General features: G+C 47.7%; 1 protein-coding gene across 1 annotated transcript in view; it reads right to left on the reverse strand.

Moving 5' to 3' along the window:
- Positions 1-23,145, reverse strand: part of pou6f2 (POU class 6 homeobox 2) — an 828,619-nt gene that overhangs the window by 49,154 nt on the left and 756,320 nt on the right. Inside the window, 1 exon segment of the mRNA XM_038809943.1 lies at positions 778-946. Within this exon segment, the coding sequence (XP_038665871.1) occupies positions 778-946 (169 nt within the window).

The raw sequence follows: 23,145 nt of genomic DNA on the forward strand, positions 1-23,145 counted from the left end.
TTTCCTTCTCTCTAGAAAACGGCAACACATTGGGTGTCAAAATACTTATTTCCTTTTGAAGTTGTGCACACCTAATATTGCAAGCGAGTTTCAGTCAACTCTGTAGATTTCTGAATGTTATTTTGACTGGCTGAGGATGACGATTAAGTAACGATTATGCTCCTCCATTAGTAATCCCGAGGCTTGCACTGACAATTACAAGAACGTGAGTTCAAATCTTTAAAGAACAAATTAACCTTAATTGTGGTGCAGGAAGAGCAGAATATTCCTCTCGGCTCTATGTTCAAACTCTCAGCTGCGTACCCCATCCCTTGTGGAATTCCTCTGATTTTTGCCCTCTACAATCCACAGTGCAGTCCCCCCCGCCCCTCGCCCCTCCGCCAACCACCAAATCCCGGACTCACCGTCGGCCCTTGGGCAACATCTTACTCAGCCAATTTTGCATGCTCCTCCACATTTGGTAAGTTACCTCTGGGGATGGCACTCACGTGGTCTTATAACAATGCAGCTAATGGACTTTAATGACCAATTTGTGTGGGATCTAATTTCTAGACCGTTAGCTTAAAAAGTTTCGAATGAAACTTTTTAAGCCTTCGGTCATTCAAATAAGCTGATAAAAAGAAATTCAGATTTTAAAAGGTATGCATCGAGAATATAACTTTTCATTTGATATTTGTTTCGTTGTTCAGAGTAGCAACAACAAAACTTTCAGTCAAACATGTCTACACTCACCAAGCATACCAGTCATATTCCAAAAGTCACAAAGTACTTAACTACCTGCAGATTGCAGATTGGCTGTACGCTGGTCCCTCAGTGGCACTTAAGGCCTGTCCAACCTGTGTCTGTGTCAGACCAAGAGACAGGCGCCGAATTTTAAATGCTTTTGCAAACTCACGAATTTCTTCAAGGTTCACACCATCGACCTCACTGGCTGCTGTTTGCGGATCTGCAGGAGGCAAAGTAAACAGAGCAAGTCACGTTTAAAGCAGCATACACACACAGACATACACATGCGACCATGGAAAAACATGCACACAGATAGATATGACTGACATGCACACACACAGAGGCCCAATTTAACTGCTCCCTCTGCCCATTTGATATCCCGCCCAATTTCCTTTACATTGGCTACTTGGTAAGAATAGTTCAAATCACCAGCAGACAACACACACGCATACAGGTACAAACAAATGTGTACACATGCACACATTTACACAAAGGCATGCACAAATGGACTAACGGCAACACAAACTAACATCTGGGCGTGCACACACATAAATATAGGGTGGAGGCGTGGGCTTAAGTAGGGTGGAGGCGTGGGCTTAAGTAGGGTGCTCCTTCCAAGGGCTGGTGCAGACTCAATGGACTGAATGGCCTTCTTCTGCACTGTAAATCCAATGATCTATACACACACACTCACATGCCTACAGAAGAAGCCAGTGAGCTTGGATAAATTAAGCTGCATAAAAGTCTAGGCCATACTTATTGCCCCCTGTTACATTGACCATTTACTATAACTTAAAAGGGGGCACCCTTTTAGTTAAGCACTGACTAAACTACACACCGGTAAAAAAAGTTGTGGAAATGTTGACTTATCAGGAATGAATTATTACATGTCCAGTGATAGCATTATAATATTACCTCACTGAACACCTCCAAGCACAGAGTAACAGTACAATCATTTTGTAGGAAAACAGGTTGTTATATCATTGTGAGTAGAAGTATGGAAGAGAGAGGAGTAAGGAACAGAATATGACCAAATTGGCTGGAATAGGAGGATGGGAAAAGGGACAAAATGATCAACAACTGTGGAGAGAGAAAGAGAGTGGTGAAAAGAGATTTAGTGGAACAAATTGAATGCTGAGAGTACAGTGGAGGCAGAAGGAACAGCTGAACAAACGGTTACAGCATCAGAAGGAAACTCAGAAAGCGGCTGAGTAACAATGTTTGAATGGGAAAATGTAGACACTCTGCAGATCTGACAGCAAAGCTGACAGAGAACAATTCCTTCCCTCGCGGATTCAACATGGTGACCAATCTATCTTCTCACTGTTTTTGTCCTGCTTCAGATTTCTAGCGTCCACAATATTTTGCTTTTCATATATTTCAATTGTGCTGTGCATTGGAGCATCGGCACATTCACTGAGATATTGACAAAAGCCACAACTGTTCCTGTCAAGCCACTCATGGGAAATTCCATCCAAAATAACTAGAAAGTTGTCAGTCCAGGAACCATTGAGTGAACAACGCTGAATTTGCAAGGACACGCCAATCTGACATACTCACAGATCAAACCATGATCAGCAGTTGGTCCTGAATTTTAATCCCGACTGTGATGAGCTCGTGCAATTGGCATCGGGACAATAACAACAACTAAAATGAAAACAGAAAATGCTGGATAAACTCAGCAGGTCTGGCAGCATCTGTGGAGGGAAATAACGTTAACGTTTCGAGTCCATATGACCCTTCTACAGAACTGAAGAGGGATAGAAATGTAATGAATTATATAGTTGGGGGCAGAATGGAAGGTCAGGGAAGCTAAGGAGATAGTGACAAAGACCAGCATTTTCTGTTTTTATTTCAGATTTTCAACATCTGCAGTATTTTGCTTTCATTACAACAATGTAATAAAATTGCCTTCAATGGAGTAAAATGACTCAAGGAGCTTCACAGGAATATAATTTGTGAAAGATGATACCCAGCCAAAGAAGGTGACATTAGGAGAGTTGGTAAAACACGTGATCAAAGAGGAAGCTTTTAGGAATGCTGCTTCTTGCTCACAGTGATGTGTGAGACGCAGAGGGACAGCAGTAATAGTGTCTCTGGGTCTGCAGGGTGACAGTGAGATGGAGCAGAGGCTGGGAGTGGGCTGACTCCTCACTATGTCTTCTGCTAACTTGGAGTCAGACTTGTCCAAGCTCCTTGACAGGAGCAGAAATCTATCTGACAGGTCAGCCGATAAACCCAGCATCTTGTTAAGCATGCTAACCCCATAGAGATCTTCATCGATGTCCTCTGCAGCAGGGCCTGTCTGCCACCAGGGAAGGTTAGCGTGAAAGAAGTGAGGTGGGGTGGGAAGCAAGAGGTCCTTGGTCAGACCAAGAGCAGCTTCCTCATCATACCAGATAGCTGAATGAGGACGGGCTGGGAATTGAGGAGGAATAAAAAGGAAACATACCATCACCCTGAATGCTCTATGTGACGTTAGATGCGAAGGAAACCCATGCTGCCAGTCTCATTATGCTGAGATCCGTCTCCAGGATGCTGAGGAGATGCAAGTGTCTGTTTCCTGTGCTCCCATCTATTATGTGCCACCTTGCCTGACAAGAATGAGGGCAGAATATCAGTGATTGTGTGGCACTGTTTTGGGGTAATGCGCTTGATGTAGCTGAATAACTGGAGGGGTATGTGCAGGAAGTGGGTGTGAGACTGGCAGCATTGTTTGGTGTGGGTGTGAGGTGAAGTATCTGCCTGATAGGTGTAAATCCCGAGTGCCAGGTCGTGGTGCTGGGTGAGTTATGAAGGTGTACCGAGGGGTATGAGAGTCAGGTGTTATGGCGGGAAGGCGATGTCATATGAAGATGAATTCACTGTTGACCACCCATGTGAGGTGCTGTTGCCAGGTTTTTGAGTCCAGACTCTGGAGTAGATCTTCCTTGGATTGCATTGGATTTGTTTTATTGTCACATGTACTGAGGTACAGTGAAAAGTATTGTTCTGCGTACAGTCCAGGCATATCATTCAAAACACAAAAAAATCCATAGGCCATACATAAATACACAGCCATCGGGTGAAGCATATGGAGTGTAGTTCTACTCAGTAGAGAAGATGTGTGAAGAGATCAGATCAGTCCATAAGGAGTCTGGTAACAGCGGGGAAGAAGCTGTTTTTGAACCTGTTAGTGCGTGTTCTCAGACTTTTGTATCTCCTGCCCGATGGCAGAAGTTGGAAGAGTGAATAATCCGGGTTGGAGGGGTCTTTGATTATACTGTTCGCTTTCCCAAGGCAGCAGGAGGTATAGACGGAGTCAATGGATGGGAGGCGGGTTCTCGTAATGGACTGGGCTGTGTTCACGACTCTGTAGTTTCTTACATTCTTGGGCCAAGTATTTGCCATACCAGGCTGTGATGCAGCCAGATAGGATGCTTCCTATGGTGCATCTGAAAAAGTTGGCAAGAGTCAATGTAGACATGCTGAATTCCCTTAGTTTACCAAGGAAGTATAGGCGCTGTCTGCCTGCTTTCACTTCCTTCTAAGGGTGACATTTGAGGGCAAGTGGTCTGAAAACAATGCTGCTGAGGCCCCTGCCGTGCACAGGCAGCGTTTAAGAGCAGACAGCATACCTTTGAGGCACACTCTCGTCAACACCTCAATCGATTCAAATGAGGTGGATACATGAAATTTGCATATTTCCCAGCTCAACCTGAATGGGCGCGGGAAGGTCTTGAATGGCCAACCCGGAACTGTCCAGATTTAGCCAGCACAGTGTTCAATGGCTGGAATAGATGTTTTGAAAACAAGAATCAGAATTCGTAAACCGAGGCGTGAATGAACCAGGAGACAATGTAGATCAGCGAGCATCAGAGCAACGCATGAATGGGAAAAGGTGCAAGGTAGAATACAGGTGACAACATTTTGGTGGGCTTTGAACTCATGGAAGGTGGAAGATTGGAGGGCTGGTCAGGAAAACTTCCAAATAGTTAAATCTGGAAGTAATAAAAGTGTCCATAAGAATGATTGTAAAAGATGAGCTGAGGCTGTGAGGAGATGGGCACAAAGCTATCCAGCCACAGCCCGGGCCTATTCAATATGGCCCATTCACATCAATGACTGACCTCGTGTATATGTTTATATTAATCTTTAATCTACCAAGTGTTGATTTGAGTGAAAAACACACCTTTGAATCTGATTTAGGCAACACTTGCTCACACACTGTCCTCAAACGTCATAGTGCTGGCAAGGAGAGAGGAGCATGGGCTGATAAAATAGTTTCAATTAGAGAGAAACAATTGTTGAGCAAGTGGTTGGGTTTTGCCAGAGAACAAGAAAGTTAAAATGATAAAATCAGGAAGCAGAAGGCATAACGAAACAATATGGATTGAAGAGAAGAAAGGGCGGATTTCCCGGAAAGATTTCTAAGTGTTGTAGCCAGCAGGAATTGCCGCAAGCTTCTTGGCGCTCGGCTCAGCAAGGCCGGGAACGCTACTGAACATTAATTGGTCCACTTAACAAGGCCCCATGGGCCACAAATGAAGGCTCGCCAGCCGATTCGCTGGCACCACGCTCGCCAGCCCCCACTAACAAGGTCGAGCAGCACTTAAACAGCACTTGCACCAGCTAGCCCCAGCCAGCTTGCAACAATGGCACCCAAGAGACCGGCCCCAAGATTCGGGGATGCAGATCTGGTCAGGCTCCTAGATCAGTGGAGGCCAGGAGGGCTGTCCTGTTCCCCCGAGGGTCCCGAAGGGTCAGTCATAAGGGAGTCAGTGCCACCTGTAATGAGGTGGCGGCGGCTTAAGGTCCGGGTGTGTGACCAGGTGGACTGGCTTCCAGTGTCAGAAAAAGGTCAACGAGCCTATACCGGGCAGCATGTGTGAGTAGAAACCAAAGCATCTCCGACCACCCACCCCACCCCATCCCGCCTCGAGACCTTTCTGCCCCCACGCAAGCATCCACCCCCCCCCCCCACTCTCCATGCGATTCCCACATCTCCTTCCACCCCATTTTTCCTTCAACCCCCCAACCCTTCCTTCACAACCCTCTCCCTTCAACCCCCCCCCCCCAACCCCCCAACCCTTACTTCACACACTCCCCTCCCATCACTGTGAACACGTGTGGCTAATAATGCCCTCTCTGTGTCTCCTCAGGAAAAGCTCTCCCACAACCATCTGGAAAGGATCCAGATTGGCGGTGGGGTGCCGGACAGGAGAATCCTCACCTCCCTGGAAGAACAAGCCCTGGAAGTGACTAGAGTGGCTGAGGACAGAGCGTCACCCACGCGGAGGCTGGCAGACCCGCAGAGGTGATGAACCACCATGCTCCACCCGGAGGACCTGTCAAACATGAGTTGTTATTGCCTTACTGACTGACCCATCCCCCCCACAGCCCACAGGTCCATTCTGCCGCAGGTCCCAGGTGATACTCTCTCCAGCCTCCCCGGAGAACACTCGGATGAGATCTTCGAGGAAGACATGATCGAGGTGTCACAGCTGCCTTCCCACCCTCCAGCAACGCACATACACACACCCACCTCAGTGGGAAATGTCAGTGGACTGGCTTCTGGGGCACAATCTGGTGAGAACCACATTGTTGATGATGCACATCAGGTGGAGGCAGAAACCCCCAGGTGAGACAGCAGTCGGAGGGCTGCTGGATCCCAGGATTCAGCTGGGTCCCAGACTGATGTTGAGCCTATGGAAGAGGTATTCTGGAGCTGATGGAGACATTAGGGAGTGTTCAGGACATTCAGAGGAAGATTTCAGCAACACTCCAGCACATCCATGGCCGATTGGAGAAGTGCCAGAGGCTACGGGCGCAGATATTGCCAACAATGTGTGGCACCGAGGCCAACTCTGCTAGGGTGGTGACCATTAGTGAAGGTGGCCAAGCCGTTGCAAAGCCGGTGACAGCTATGGATGAGGGTATTGACAAAATGTCCGCCCCGCTGGGGGTTGTCATCCAGGCTGACCTTGATGAGGTTCTGCGGGACATATCCCGTTCTCAGATGGGAATGGCCGAGGCACTGTGGAGCTTGACCCAGTCGCAGGTGGGCATGGCTGATGTGCTCCACAGCATGGCCCAATCACTGAGGAGCATCGACACGACCATGGGGAACTGCCAGGGCTAGCAGAGGCAGATGACGCAGGGGCAGACAGGGCTCAATCCAGCTGCCCCTCTGTACCATGGTGAATCCTAGGGCCCTATGGGCACCCATCGGGAGGAGGGAGCACTGAGTGCCAACCTGGACCAGTCCCATGGAGTGGGGATGGTGGCAACCAGCTCCCCCAAGTTCCACCCCTCTGATGAGGCCACGTCTCAAAGCCAGTACATCGGATAGGGGAGCACTGATGTTCCTGTGCCACCGACAAGTGAGCTGGGCCCTTCCAGCCCTATTGTCCCCAGAGGATGCCCGCCAGGGGCATCGAAGGCCACGACGTGGTAAGCAACTGTCTGCCTCCACTTCTGAGGTGCATCCTGGGGACACTCCTAGAGAGCGGTAGAGCTAGTAAGGCAAAGCACATTGAGGATCACTGAGGGCACCGGGGAAGGGGGGAGGGGGGTTGGCATAATCAGGAGAGTGGGGAATTGTTACACAAAATAACCACTTTTGTGCATAACCAGTACGATGCCTCTGTCACTTTCTTCCTCAATGCGGCTGATCTCTGAACCAAGGCCCATCTCTCCAGGCATCCCCCCCTCTCTGTAGCACTCACCCACCCTCCAGCTGTGTTCCATCCCTGGGGTGTTCGGATGCTGGCTGCTGTGTGTGTGGTGTTGCTTCCCGCAGTGTTCAGGCACAATCTCCATACATCAAGGTGTGATTGGGATGCTAGGCAATGTCTCCAACGTGCTACATGGCCCATCCACCCACAGGAATCCACTTGGGATGTGTGAAGTGCTCACTTAAACACGACTGCCAAATCCCGATTAGCAATAGCCTTCAGCGGCACGACCGGAGACCTCAGCAGTCGATAAGGGTTATGGGTGGTCAGTGGGGCAGATGGGCAGGGACAAGGGTTGCCCCTGGAATGGATACATGTGATCCAGGGGTTGGCATGGTAGGGCTGCATGTGGTTTCCCCCCGGTTGCCTCCCCAGTGCCTCCCCACCATGCTCCCATGGAGGCCCACCCTTGTGGCGGGTCCCCTATCACCCACCGAGCACTGGGGCAGCAGGCTCAGCGCCCCTGGATTCTTTGCCTGTGAGCAAAGATGGCTACTCATTTCCTCGGGTCCCCGCATAAGCCCTTCTGCCAGGTTCACGCTTTTCAAAAGGAAACTATATTGAGTCCATTGACCTTGGCGGGAGCAGAAGATCCGTTGGTGTAAAATTCCACCCTGCATTTACCACGATCATCTGTGATTAATACTGCTGTAACAAAGCTGCTCTTAATGCCCAGGGTAACTCACTTATGGTAATGCTAAAGGCAGGTGGATAATGGGTGTGTGGAAAATGGGCAGAGTGGGTAATGGGCGAGGTGGGTAATGGGCGAGGTGGGTAATGGGCAGAGTGAGTAATGGGCAGAGTGGGTAATGGGCAGAGTGGGTAATGGGCAGAGTGGGTAATGGGCGAGGTGGGTAATGGATGAGGTGGGTAATGGGCAGAGTGGGTAATGGGCAGAGTGGGTAACGGCAGAGTGGGTAATGGGCAGTTGGTAATGGGCGAGGTGGGTAACGGGCAGAGTGGGTAATGGGCGAGGTGGATAATGGGCAGAGTGGATAATGGGCAGAGTGGGTAATGGGCAGAGTGGGTAATGGGCGAGGTGGGTAATGGACGAGGTGGGTAATGGACGAGGTGGGTAATGGGCAGTCGGTAATGGGCGAGGTGGGTAACGGGCAGAGTGGGTAATGGGCAGAGTGGGTAATGGGAAGAGTGGGTAATGGGCGAGGTGGATAATGGGCAGAGTGGATAATGGGCAGAGTGGGTAATGGGCAGAGTGGGTAATGGGCGAGGTGGGTAATGGACGAGGTGGGTAATGGACGAGGTGGGTAATGGGCAGTCGGTAATGGGCGAGGTGGGTAACGGGCGAGGTGGGTAACGGGCAGAGTGGGTAATGGGCAGAGTGGGTAATGGGCAGAGTGGGTAATGGGCGAGGTGGGTAATGGGTGAGGTGGGTAATGGGCAGAGTGGGTAATGGGCAGAGTGAGTAATGGGCAGAGTGGGTAATGGGCGGAGTGGGTAACGGGCAGAGGGGTAACGGGCAGAGTGGGTAATGGTGAGGTGGGTACCGGGCGGAGTGGGTAACGGGCAGAGTGGGTAATGGGCAGAGTGGGTAATGGGCAGAGTGGGTAATGGGTGGGATAGATAATGGGCAGGGTGGATAACGGGCGGGATGGATAACGGCCGGGGTGGATAATGGGCGGGGTGATAACGGGCGGGATGGATAACGGGCGGGGTGGATAGCGGGCGGGGTGGATAGTGGGCGGGGTGGATAATGGGCGGGGTGACAACGGGCGGGGTGGATAACGGGCGGGATGGATAACGGGCGGGATGGATAACGGGCGGGGTGGATAACGGGCGGGGTGGATAACGGGCGGGGTGGATAATGGGCGGGGTGATAACGGGCGGGGTGGATAGCGGGCGGGGTGGATAGCGGGCGGGGTGGATAGTGGGCGGGGTGGATAATGGGCGGGGTGACAACGGGCGGGGTGGATAACGGGCGGGATGGATAACGGGCGGGATGGATAACGGGCGGGGTGGATAACGGGCGGGGTGGATAACGGGCGGGGTGGATAACGGGCGGGGTGGATAACGGGCGGGGTGGATAACGGGCGGGGTGGATAACGGATGGGGTGGATAGTGGGCGGGGTGGATAACGGGCGGGGTGGATAACGGGCGGGATGGATAACGGGCGGGATGGATAACGGGCGGGGTGGATAACGGGCGGGGTGGATAACGGGCGGGGTGGATAACGGGCGGGGTGGATAACGGGCGGGGTGGATAACGGGCGGGGTGGATAACGGGCGGGGTGGATAACGGATGGGGTGGATAGTGGGCGGGGTGGATAACGGGCAGGGTGGATAACGGGCGGGGTGGATAATGGGTGGGGTGGATAACGGGCAGGGTGGATAACGGGCGGGGTGGATAATGGGCGGGGTGGATAATGGGCGGGTGGGCATGGTGGCTAACAGGTGGAGTGGGTAACTGGTGAGGTGGGTAATGAGCAGTGTGGATAATGGGTGGGGTGGATAATGGGTGGGGTGGACAAAGGGTGGGGTGGGTAATGGGTGGTGTGGGTAATGGGTGGTGTGGGTAATGGGTGGGATGGGTAATGGGTGGGGTGGATAACGGGTGGGGTGGATAAAGGGTGGGGTGGGTAATGGGTGGTGTGGGTAATGGGTGGTGTGGGTAATGGGTGGGGTGGGTAATGGGTGGGGTGGATAATGGGTGGGGTGAGTAATGGGTGGGGTGACTAATGGGTGGGGTGGATAACGGGCAAGGTGGATAATGAGCGAGGTGGATAATGAGCGAGGTGGTTAAAGGGTGGGGTGGATAAAGGGTGGGGTGGATAAAGGGTGGGGTGGATAAAGGGTGGGGTGGATAGCGGGTGGGGTGGATAGTGGGTGGGGTGGATAAAGGGTGGGGTGGATAACGAGCGAGGTGGATAACGAGCGAGGTGGATAAAGGGTGGGGTGGATAACAGGCAGGATGGCGAAATTGCATGGCTACAAAGAGGTTCCAAGACTATAGAGGGAGATCGGGACCCAGAAAGAATGAAGATAGATAAGGCAACTGTATTTGAAAAGACGGTGGACTTACAATTTACACAGTCGGGACACTATTCTATTCCATTACTGACAAATAATATTTCAAGTACAGTTGTTAAAGATGTCTTAATGGCAGTTGAAAATGGGACTTTAGCTGATAAAAAGCTTGTGGTATTAAAACTGCAGAGGCAATTTGTGCATCCATCTCCTCGGAGGCTGAAAAATTTATCAAAGGATGCAGGGGTAAGGGATGAAGACTATACTAAACTGATAGAACAGGTTAGTGATCGCTGTGAAGTTTGTAGGAAGTACAGAAGGACACCAGCATGACCGATAGCAACCCTACCTTTGGCCAAGGATTTTAACGACATTATGGCCATGGACCTTAAGGTCTGGGATAAAGCCAATAATATTTTATTTTGCATTTTGTAGATTTAGCAACCAGATTTAGTCAATCGACGACTGTACGAAGTAAAGAAAAGAGTATTCTGGATCAAAACGTGGAAAAATGGAAAGGAACAGGAATGGGCCCACCGGCAAAATTCCTTACGGACAATGGGGGAGAATTTGCTAATGATGAGTTTAGGGATATGTGTGAAAACATGAATTTCACAGTTATGAATACGGCTGTGGAAAGCCCATTTAGTAATGGTGTGTGTGAAAAAACCATGCACCGGAAAATTTTGGCAGATAGACCAAACTGCTAGTTAAATTCAGCTTTAGAATGGGCGGTACATGCAAAGAATTCATTGCAGATGGTTGGGGGCTATAGTCCCTATCAATTAGTGTTTGGTAGAAATCCTAAAAGTCCGTCCATCTTAGATGACCAGCCTCCAGTTTGGAAAGGGACTACAATTAGCTCTGCTTTGGCTGAGCATTTAAATGCATTACATAGCAGTGGAAAAGCTTTTTTGGAAGCAGAAGTCTCTGAAAGTATTCACAGAGCTTTAAGACATAACGTACGGCCATCAGATGCTGTTTTTCAGCAAGGAGACATAGTATACTGTAAGAGAGACAATTCTAATGAATGGAAAGGCCCAGGGAAGATCATATGCAAAAATGGAGGGCACAGAAATGCAGTGCCAGTTCAGATAGTACATCGGATAGTGAACAGGTCCGCAGGAAAAGGTCGAGAACTATTGAAAGAACATCCCACAGAAGAAGGGAAAGATCAAGCAGTAGCAGTACAGAACAAGATACCAGACGGGAGAAGGGACGTAGTTTATCAAGATCTCGGAACATGAGTAAGACTACAAATACTAAGAGGAGTAGAAGCCCACATGCAAGTGAGATTTTGGTGGCTTCCAATAAATTTGATGAAAAAGTTATCAAAAATGCCAAACAGCAAGAACTACATAGTTGGAGTGAATTTGGGGTATACACGGAAGTACTGGATAGGGGACAAAAGAGCTCTATCCCACAGATGGATTTGCACGGAAAAGTTCTACCAGATGGAACTTATAAGGCAAAGGCCAGGCTTGTGGCAAGGGGATTTGAAGAAAACTTAGAAAATCAGGATATAAGGGTAGATTCATCTATGGCAGGAAAGGTTATTTTAAAGATCTTCTTGGCTCTATTAGCCACAAAGGCATGGCAATGCAAATCTATAGATATGAAAGCTGCCTTTTTGCAGGGGCATCAGCTCCAGAGTGACATTTTTCTCCATCCTCCTAAAGAGGCAGCTAACACAGAAAGGGTACTCTGGAAGTTGAACAAATGTGTATATGGATTGAATGATGCGTCTAGAGTCTGGTACTTTTCGGTAAGGTCAGTTTTGTTAAAGTTATGCTGTTGTCAGTTGAAAGCAGATCAGGCAATGTTTTACTGGCACTATAAAGGAAATCTTTCTGGCATCTTTATGATGCATGTCGATGATTTTTTGTGGTGTGGGACTAGTGATTTCGAAGCTATTGTAACTTCTGGTTTGAGGAAAGAATTCAGGGTTGGAAGTCAGGCTTCCGGTGCATTTAAATATATTGGTTTGGAAATCGGACAGACTTAGTTAGGGGTAACTTTACGTTAGCAATCTTATTTGGAAAGCATCAGCCCAATAACAATTAGTCATGGCCGGGCTTCACAAAAAGACGCAATGGTTTCAAAGATGGAAAAAGAGGAACTGCAAAAGTTTAATTAGGCAACTGAATTGGTTAGGTAGACAGACTAGACCGGATGTAAGTTTTGATGTCTTAGAGTTTAGTACAAAAATGAATGATCCCAAAGTGGAAGACGTAACAAGAGCAAATAAAGCATTGGTCAAACTAAAAATGCAGGAGTGTGTTTTGAGGTTCCCGGTTTTAGGTGACCTTAGGCACTTGAAACTCATAGGTTATAGTAATGCGTCCTATGCAAATTTATGTGATGGGGTTTCAAGCGCAAAAGGTTTTATAATTTTCCTTTTGGGGAACAATGGTAAATGTTGCCCTCTTGTGTGGGAAACATAGAAAATAAGTGGAGTGGTCAAAAGCACTTTGGCTGCTAAGCCTTGTAGAGGCGGTGGATATGGCCGTTTATATATCTCAGATATTGACAGAAATTTTGGGGTAAGGGGATTTGGGTAATATACCTATTGAATGTCACATTGACTATAAATCCCTGTGGGAAAATGTACACTCTACAAAAAGTGTCAATGAAAAAAAGGTTAAGGATAGACATCACAAGTTTGAAGCAGATGTTGGACAGAGGGGAGATAGCAAAAATTAAATAGGTTGACAGTAGCTATCAATTGTCAGACTGTTTTACAAAAAGAGGGACTAACTCAGAGAAACTTTTGGATATTGTTAATGAAGGGGACCTGTTTCTGTGACTGTTTCTTCCAAAAATAAAAAAAAAAGAAGGGGGGAAATTGTGTGCGGGTTTTTGAGTTTCTTGTCATTTTGTTTTCACCTAATTATGTTTTTTCTCCAAGGAAGGGGAGACTGTTAAGTAATGGGTTCAGAGACATTCCAATTAGTTGACTCATTTATGTCAAGTATCCAATAATTGACACTGATATGTAAACGGGGCTTCAGACGGCCTTTTTGTTAGGTGATGTGATGTTAGAGTTTTGTGCAAAGTCTGTTGAAGTAAATTAAAGGTGTTTGTGGAAAAGCAGCAGAACCTTTGACTCTTTATACAACAGCAGCTAAACGTCTAACAACCATGACACTTAACATTTATGTGTTTGTCTCCTTATAGATTGGAGTTGAAGATATTTTATAATATCTCAGTTCGCCTTCCATTGTTGCGTAAGGGAGATCATTGATGCTCTCAATTTACAGAAAGCTACACTTCATCCTTTCGGGCCTTGAAGCAGGTGGAGGCTGCACATGGCTTTGTAAGGTCTGCAGGCTGCTCCCTGGTGCCAGGTATCATTGACTGCACAAATATTGGTTTGTAGGCACTGCCTCATATCAGAACCAAGAAAGATGCCACTCTCTCACTGTCCAGCTCCTGTGTGTCCATAGATAGTGAATCAAGCAGACATTTTAAGGTACACCAGCTCAGTCCTGACCAGTAGCAGTCATTTTCCAAAGGTTTGTTTCCTTCTGGGACATCTGGGACATCACGTCTGGCACTCTGACAGTAATCATCATGCCTTCAATCTCTGACAGTCCACTTGTGAGGCAATATGACAAACCAGGAGATAGCTACTGGGCGACAAGGACTATCTGCTGACCACATGGTCGATTAACCCAGTGTGTAACCCACGCACACATGGGCAACATGCATACAACGCAAATCACTCTGGTACCCAAAATGTGATAGAGCAGTCTGCTTCCTGGACTGCACTGCAGCAGCCCTGCAGGACTCAGCAGTGTCAAGATTTATGGTGAGCTGTTTTATGTTGCATAACCTCGTCATCTTGAGGGGATACCCCTCATCACCAATGGAAGCTGAGCAGCTGAGGAACAGAAGCACAAAGAGGAATGTCTGAGGCAACCTAAACAGCCATTTCTGGCCCGCCTGTCCATGAAAAACTTATCCGAAGTGTTGCCAGTAACCACAATGGGACATCCACCAGCAGTCCACAGCTCACAAGAGCAAAATACTGCAGATGTTGTAAACCTGGAATAAAATCAACAAAAAGGCTAGAAATATTCAGCAGGTCAGACACCATCTATGAAGAGAAACAGGGCACGATCTACACGAATGGGGGACTGAGCCCAATAGCGTGAGATTAGCCAGGAGTTTCCCGGTGCACGGAACACCGAAGAACACCCCGCTATCCAAATCCCATCCGGGTAGATCGGGGGCCTCAGTGAGGAACACCCTAACAAGGTCGCACTTAGCCCTGTTTCTGCACTGAGGAACTCTGCTTGCCAGAACTTGGGTCACTGGGTCACTGTCTGTGCGGAGTCTGCATGTTCTCCCCGTGTCTGTGTGGGTTTCCTCCGGGTGCTCCGGTTTCCTCCCGCAGTCCAAAGATGTGCAGGTTAGGTAGATTGGCCACGCTAAATTTCCCTTAGGTTAGCTGGGGTTACGGGGATAGAGTGGAGGTGTGGGCTTAAATAGGGTGCTCTTTCCAAGAGCCGGTGCAGACTCGATGGGCCGAATGGCTTCCTTCTGCACTTTAAATTCTACGATAACTCAGTGCAGCTAGAGATCGGGGTGCCAGCTCCCCAATCTCTCGAGCCCCCAACGCAACCTCCCCCAATCCCCTATAGGGGGGTCCCTGGACCCTTCCACTCACCCCCCAACCTGATCACCGCCATGCAAAAACCACCAGCTTGACACCGGCAGTGGCACCCTGGCAGTAACCTTGGCAGTGCCAGGATAGCTCTGCCAGAGTGCCAGGCTGGCAGTGCCAGGGTGCACAGCGGGCACCAGCAGTGCCTGGGTACCATCCTGCCCAGAAGCCAGGCACTGGGGTCTCCAATCCCCTGGGAGTCTTCCACAAGCACCGTTCCACCTGGTGCCTGTTTGTAGAGACCAGTACTGAACTCTGCTCACCCGAGGTCTCCAAGGCCCGAGGAAGTTAGATCCCATATCTTGAGTATATCTCAGGAACGTAGAGTGAGACTAGTGAGACCCGCACATGACGGCGTCTTGCGAGATTGCGTTAGACCTTGCGAGGCATGGCGAGCCGGACAGATCCCAGAAGTGGGATCTCCCGGCACCTACGGTCACATTGCGCCGCGCTGCTTTTCGGGTGCAATGCAACCAGTAGATCCTGCCCAGAGTTAGCGTTTCAGGTCAAGAACAGTTTCGTCAGAACAGTTCCCATGACAAGTCAACTCAACCTGGAACCTTGGCTCTTTTCCTGTCCACAGATTCTGCCTGCCCTGCTGAGCATTCTGCTTTTTGTGTTTTTTATTTCAGTCCCGCATCTTAACTTTCTTCTGTTACTGGACATCGCAGCGATCAGTTGACCACAGTGCAAAAATAAAAGCTACCACAAAATAAATATTCCAAACTAAGTTTAGAAATGAAATCATGCCACATTGCAAACCCAAAGTGAATTAATCAGCCATCTGCCTTCCATGTGCCTTTGCCTGTCCCGAGTTCACCAAACAGTGCTAACCATTGTGGCAGCATGGTTGGTGGAAAGCCGCTGACTTTGAGAGGAGTAAATCGCAGGAGGGGTATCACCAGGTCTGGGCCGAGGATGCCCAGCTTCAAACAGCACCACCTCAGCAGCAGCAACCTGGGCTGGTTGACAGACATCAGCAAAAGCACTGGCAGATTGGCAGAGGGAAGAGGAATAATGCTGCCATCCTGAGAGTGGACAACATGTTCCTGCTCTGTGGAGCCATTGCTACTTTCCCATCCTGGTACCGCAGCAATCCTCATAATTGGTTGCTGTGGCATACTGCAAGCCCCTTTTTGCACACTGTAATCCACAGCCATGATGCATGACTGCAGGCTCTGCTTCCACTGCACCACACATATAGTAGTAGGTGGCTGCTCTTTGCACTGTAATGGAAGTTGCGACATCAGCATCAATCTTGCGTCATGGTTTGATCCAGAATTATGCTTTCTGTTTGGGTCATCTGGCTATCATGGTTGAATAGCTGGCAGTGTGTGCAACCTGTGAATGTTGTTTGCAGCATTGCTAAATGTGCAGTGAAGTACATGTTAGGTCAGACTCCTGTTTAATAGAGATTGTTGGCAGGTGAATGATGGGGCTCTGGCGATTTGTCTATGGCTAGCGGTATAGTTGATAGGATATGGCATTTGAAGATACCTTCACTGACCTTGACCACTCATGTAAGATCATTCAACTTCTGCCAGCATTGTATCCAGGTCCTTAGGGCTTGAATCCTGGTATTGATCTCCACGGATATCTGCTCCCACCACCTTCTGGCCCCCTAATAGAGAAACAACCTCTTTCCTCTCCACCTTCTCCATCAAGGCCTTCAGTGGAATGCTTGAAAATCTGATGTCGCCTGCTCCAACCTCTCTTGACGAGGCGCCGGCTGGCTTTAACGAATGTTAGCCACTCACAATTTTGGACCAATCAATAGTGCGGTTAATGATGATCGGCTGGAGCCTGATATCAGTAATTGAAGAGGCAATACAGAGCCTGCAGCCACCATGCCCAGGTTAATTCTGCATCACAATCACCATGAGGTACTTCATGGCCTTTGTCGTAAAGCAAGCAAAGCAGCAGCCAACTGGCACTCAGATATGTTCTACCAACAGCAATTCAATAAATGATCAGATCATCTATTGATCAACAAATTAAATATTTACCAGGACATCAGTGAAACTCCAGTTCTGTTGCTTGAAAAGGCAGACGATGTCTTACATCTCCTCCAAAAGACAGCACTTCTGACAATGCAGCAGCCTCTCAGCACTGTGCTGAAGTGTTAGCCTTGGCTTATGTGCTCAGAGGTTTCTGGAGCTTAAACCCACGAGTTTCTGACACAGACATTCAAGTACAACCGGGAACTTATAAAATGTCAATATTGATTATGATATTGATTAAAGAAACATTAATAGATGTGAGGAGGGGATGATATTGTCATATGGGTTGAACTGAAGAAAGGGAAAGAGGCAATCACACCATAGCACATGGGGGGTTTACTACAGACCTCCAGACAGTCAAGGGGAGATAGAAAAGCAAATATACATGAAGGCAAATATCCGAGAAGTGCAAAAACAATAGGGCAGAAAAAGTGGCGAATTTCAACGACCCTAATATTAACTGTGATAGAACGAGTGTGAAAGGCAAAGAGGAAACAGAATTCTTAAAATGCATTCAAGAGAACATTTTTCGGCAATATGTAGCAAGCCCAAGAAGCGAGGGTGTGATTCTGGACTTAGTTTAGGGTAAGTTTAGGGTACGAAGATGCATAGGTGGAGGGTACGCAGGTGCATAGATGGAGGCATCAGTTGGGGTGCATTTTAATTTTGTTAGATTTAGGGTAGTTATGAAAAAGGACAAAGATAGACCAGGAGGAAAAGTTCTCAATTGGGGAAAGCTAATTTTACTAAACTGACATATAATTTAGCTCAAGTGGACTGGAAACAGCTATTTGAAAGAAAATCAGTGTCAGATCAGTGGGAGGCAGTCAACAGCATAAAAGTAAAGGCTCAGAGCAAATATACTCCCTTAAGGAAAAATGGAAAGGATGAACAAATCCAGAGCACCCTGAATGTCAAGAAATTAAAGAAGAGGGTAAGGAACAAAATAAGCTTTTGATAGATAGTATGTGTGCAATACAACAGAAAACCTATAAGAGTTTAAAAGTGGAGAGGCAACTTTAAAAATGAAATTAGGAAAACAAAGAAAGGGTGTGAAAAAATATTGGGAAATAAAATCAGGGAAGACCCAAAGATATTTATAAATATAGAAAGAGTAAGAGGATTACTAAAGAGCAGGGATGATTAGGGTTCAAACGATGGGACAATACAGGCATTGTAATCAGTGTGAAGTATTACATGCAATTAATCCAGTGAACGAGGAAGTACTAAGGGGTTTAACATCTTTGAAAATGGATAAATCCCCAGGCTCAGATGAAATGTATCCCAGCTGTTAAGGGAAGCAAGGGAAGAAATAACCACTTTGCAGAAGAGTCATATGGACGTGAAACATTAACCCGGTCATCCAGACTCGAAACATTAGTTCTATTCTCTCTCCACAGATACTGCAGGCCAATCATCTGAACCATGATGTTGGGAATTATTTGAAATGTTCTGAGGGACAGGATAAATCTTCATTCAGAAAGACATGAATTAATTTTTTAAAAAAAATTTTAGAGTACCTTTTTTTCCATTAAGGGGCAATTTAGCATGGCCAATTCACCCACCCTCCACATTGTTTTAGGTTGTGGGGGTGAGACCCACGCAGACACGGGGAGAATCTGCAAACTCCACGTGGACAGTAATCCGGGGCCGGGATTGAACCCTGCTCATTGGTGCTGTGAGGCAGCAGTGCGAACCACTGTGCCACCATGCTGCCCAAGAAAAACATGAATTCAGCAAAGGCAGCAGAAATTTGTTAAGTGTTAAGTCTGACTAATGTGATCAAACATTTTGAGATGGCAAGAAGGGTTGATGGATTTGATATAATCTATGTTATATGGATTTAGGCAAGGTATTTTTCAAGATCCCACTTGACAGAGTGGTCACAAAGCTAAAGGCCCACGTGATCCAAGGCAAAGTGACAAGTTTGATCAAGCTGGCTCAGAGGCAGGATGCAAAGGGCAATGCTTGACAGGTGTTTTGGGGATTGGAACACTGCTTCCAGTGGGGGTTTCTCAGTACTAGGTCCCTGCTTTTTGAGGAATTTATCAGTGACACAGACTTGAGTATGATTAAGAAGTTTGCAGATGATCCAAAGATTAATCTGTCATCGATAATGAAGAAGAAAGCTGGAGACTACAGGAAGATATCAATGGACTAATTAAGTTGGCGAACAGAGGAAAATAGAGTTCAATCCAGAAAAGTATGCAAAATGAATTTAGGGAAGATTAACAAGGCAAGGGACTACATTATAAATGATAGGATGCTCAGGAAAATAGAAGGACATGTCCACAGATCCCTGAAGGTGGTAAATAAATAAGGTGAGTCAAGAAGGCATTTGGGATACTTGCTTTTATTAGCCAAGGCATAGAATATAAAAGCAGGGAAATTATGCTGGAATTGTACAAAATGTTGGTCGGGCCACTGGTCACCACACAATAGGGCAGCACGGTAGCATTGTGGATAGCACAATCGCTTCACAGCTCCAGGGTCCCAGGTTCGATTCCGGCTTGGGTCACTGTCTGTGCGGAGTCTGCACATCCTCCCCGTGTGTGCATGGGTTTCCTCCGGGTGCTCCGGTTTCCTCCCACGGTCCAAAGATGTGCAGGTTAGGTGGATTGGCGATGCTAAATTGACCTTAGTGTCCAAAATTGCCCTTAGTGTTGGGTGGGGTTACTGGGTTATGGGGATAGGGTGGAGGTGTTGACCTTGGGTAGGATGCTCTTTCCAAGAGCCGGTGCAGACTCGATGGGCCGAATGGCCTCCTTCTGCGCTGTAAATTCTATGTAAATAGGAAAGGTGAGATTGAACTAACCATAGGGTACAGAGGAGATTTAGCAGGATCTTGCCTATACTGGAGAATTTTAGTTATGAGGAAAGATTGGACAGTTTAGTTCTTTGGAACAGGAAAGGTTGAGAGGAGATCTAACTGAGAGTAACATTAGTCAGTCGTGCAATGTTATGAGGGATGTGGACAGTGTGAATAGAAAGCCTCTCTACATGTTGGTTAAAGGGTCTATAACCAAGGGGTTTAGGTAAAGAGGTGGGAGGTTAGGGGGGGTCCAAAGGAAACATTTTTCACCGAGAGGGGAATGAGAACTGGAACTCACTGCCTGACAGGGTGATAGAGGCTGAAATCCTCATACCATTTAAAATGTACTTGGACATACGCTTGCAGTATTGTAACCTACAAGGCTACAGACTGCGGCAAAGTGGGATTAGGCTGGATGGCTAATTGTTGGTCAGCGTGGACAATGGGCCAAGTGGCCTCCTTCTGTGCTGTAAATTTCTATGATTCTATTATCACTCCGTTGGCGGCCTCGAATTTCAAACGAGCCTCAAAATCATCAAGAGCATTTCTTACTGAAATTGGGGTCTTACTAATGGACAATGGTACAGAGTAGCCTAACCAGCCTCCCATTGTGGGCCTCTCCACAAATAGTGCAAAGAGCTTCAATAACGTCTCTCACAAATTGTCTTCAAGTAGCTGGTTGCTTTGTGTTTCTTCCCTTAAGGTTTCTGGCAGAAGGCACTATATTCCCCACTGACATGCTGCCTAGCATCGAGTGTTTGCAGCTCACCCAAAAAATGAGTCCTGACCATGAAACTGTTTGGATTTATCACTCGTGCCACTGGGCAGGCCTGGCCCCCATTCCACACCCCTCCCATATTTTGCCATGACCAAAAATATCAAGCTATAGAAGCTGAAAAGATTCTCTCAAATAAACTGTGAGGCTGTTTCCCAGCCCAAACCAGATTGGCTTTGCTGTTGATATTTGGCCAAATCTTCCAGTTCCCAGATCGTCAGAGACAGGACGCACCTTCAAAGATGTGCATCTGGACCCTGTGGAAGGCCTGGTGCACTGGCCTATGTGGGAACTGTCTGAGAAGTTTCAACTTCTGACGGGCACTTTCCCTGCTCCCTGGGACGCTCTGCAAATATCTCCAACTCTAAGTTGGAGTTGGACAATTCCATGGAGAATGCACCAGTTTATGGTGACTAACAGGTGTGAAGCACTGCTTGAACTTTAAACCAGGCAGCTTGACTTTGATTGGTCAAGGCATTGCCCTGAGGAATGAACCTGCAAATGGCTGTCACTTATTTTGTTTAGCTGAACCAGGCGTGATGAATGTACATGCTCTTTCTGTCTTCAAAGAACAGGGCCCTGTATTATTATATGCAGCTTCCAGTGCACACAAATGGGCCACACAACAAGATTGACGATTGTAAATTAGTTGTCAGCGTAATTTTTAGCACAATGAGAATTGTTCAGCAAATGTTTCTTTAAAAAATATTTTTATTCACATTTGCAAGACAAAATAACATGGATAAAAACAGTTAGATACATAAAGAAAATAAAAATATAAAATAACCCCTCACAAAGCCGAACAACCCTCCTATCCCTACTCCTCCCATAACAACCCCCCCCCCCCCCCAATTCCTTGAAATAAATAATAAAAGGCTGCCATATCCGATAGAATCCCTTGTGTGCTCCCCTCACGGTGTTCTTGATTTACTCAAGGTACAGGAACTCCATCAGGTCTCCCAGCCACACCGAGGCACTGGGTGGAGATGACAACTTCCACTCCGGTCAATCAGTGAGGCGAAGGCCAGGGCATCGGCCCCCGGAACCATCTGCAGCTTTGTGAGCCTGACACCCCAACTATGGCCACTAAAGGACTGGGCTCCAGCTCAATCTTCAGAATCGCCGACAATGTGCTAAAGAAGGAGACCCAGAAGCCCATGAGCTTGGAACAGGCCAGAACATGCGCGTGTCGATAGTCAGACTCTTGAACAGCACCTGTCCTCCACCCCTGCAAAGACACGACTCATTCTGAATTTGGTCAGGTGCACCCTAAAAACTACCTTAAGTTGGATCAAACCAAACCTCACGCACAAGGTCTAGGCGTCTCATTCCTACCTCGTCATCTAATATGGGCCCCAGCTCCTCCCACCTAGCCTTAACCCCCACCACTGACACCGAATGTTCCGACTAAATCTGCCCAAAAATACTGCGAGTGTTCCCTTCCTCCAACCCTGTGAACGAATGAACCCTCTCCATTAGAGATATTGGCGACACCACAGGAAATGTTGGGAAAATCCATTTCGCAAAGTTGCGATCTTGAAGATAATGAACCAGAGAGCCCAAACCTTTCTGTCAATTCCTCTAGACTGGCAAACCGCCCCTCCAGGAACAAAATCGGACTCTCTCTACAGCCCCTTTCCCTCCCTCCCCCAAACGTGGCATCTAATCGCGCAGGCTCGAATAGATGGTTGGCACAAATGGGAGCCAGCTTCGACACTGACCTCAACTTAAAATGTTGTTGAAATTGTCTCTATATCTTCAAAGTGGAAACCACTGGACGTGACGAATACATTGTCGGTGAGAACGGGAGCAAGGCCGTTATTAATGCCCCAGACCAGACTCCCTACATGACTTTGATTCTATCTGCAGCCACTTAGCTCTCGGGATCACTACATCAACCCAACACCGTCTCTGCATTGGCTGCCCAATAATAAAATATGAGGTTCGGCAACGTCAGACCCCCCTGTCTATCTGTTTGAAGGACTGTCCAATGAATCCTTGGGGTATTGCCCGCCCATATAAAGGATTAAATTAATTTCTCGATCGTCCCAAAAAAAGATTTAGCAAGGAAAACCAACAGACACTGGAACAAAACAAAAATTGTGGCAAAATGTTCATCTTTATTGACAAGACACAAACCTGGGCACCAACCCAAACCTCTCCTGCCTGCCAAGGACAGGGGGAGGTTATCCCACCTTTGCAGGTCGGTCTTTACTCCACCTACCAAACTAGTATAATTCAGTTCATGAAGTTGGGCCCAGTACCGAGCCACTTGAACCCCCTGATATCTAAAGCTGGTATCGGGCATGCAAAATGGTAGCACCCCAAGATTATCCCTCTCCTCTTACCTGAAGCCCTCAAATCGATGGCCAAAGGCTCTATCATCAATGCAAGCAAGAGGGAGGACATAGGGCACTCCTGTCTCGTTCCCCCATTTAATTGAAAGTACCCGAGCTTGTGGCATTG

Source organism: Scyliorhinus canicula, chromosome 10 (assembly GCF_902713615.1).
Source record: "Scyliorhinus canicula chromosome 10, sScyCan1.1, whole genome shotgun sequence".
Taxonomy (NCBI): Eukaryota; Metazoa; Chordata; class Chondrichthyes; order Carcharhiniformes; family Scyliorhinidae; genus Scyliorhinus; species Scyliorhinus canicula.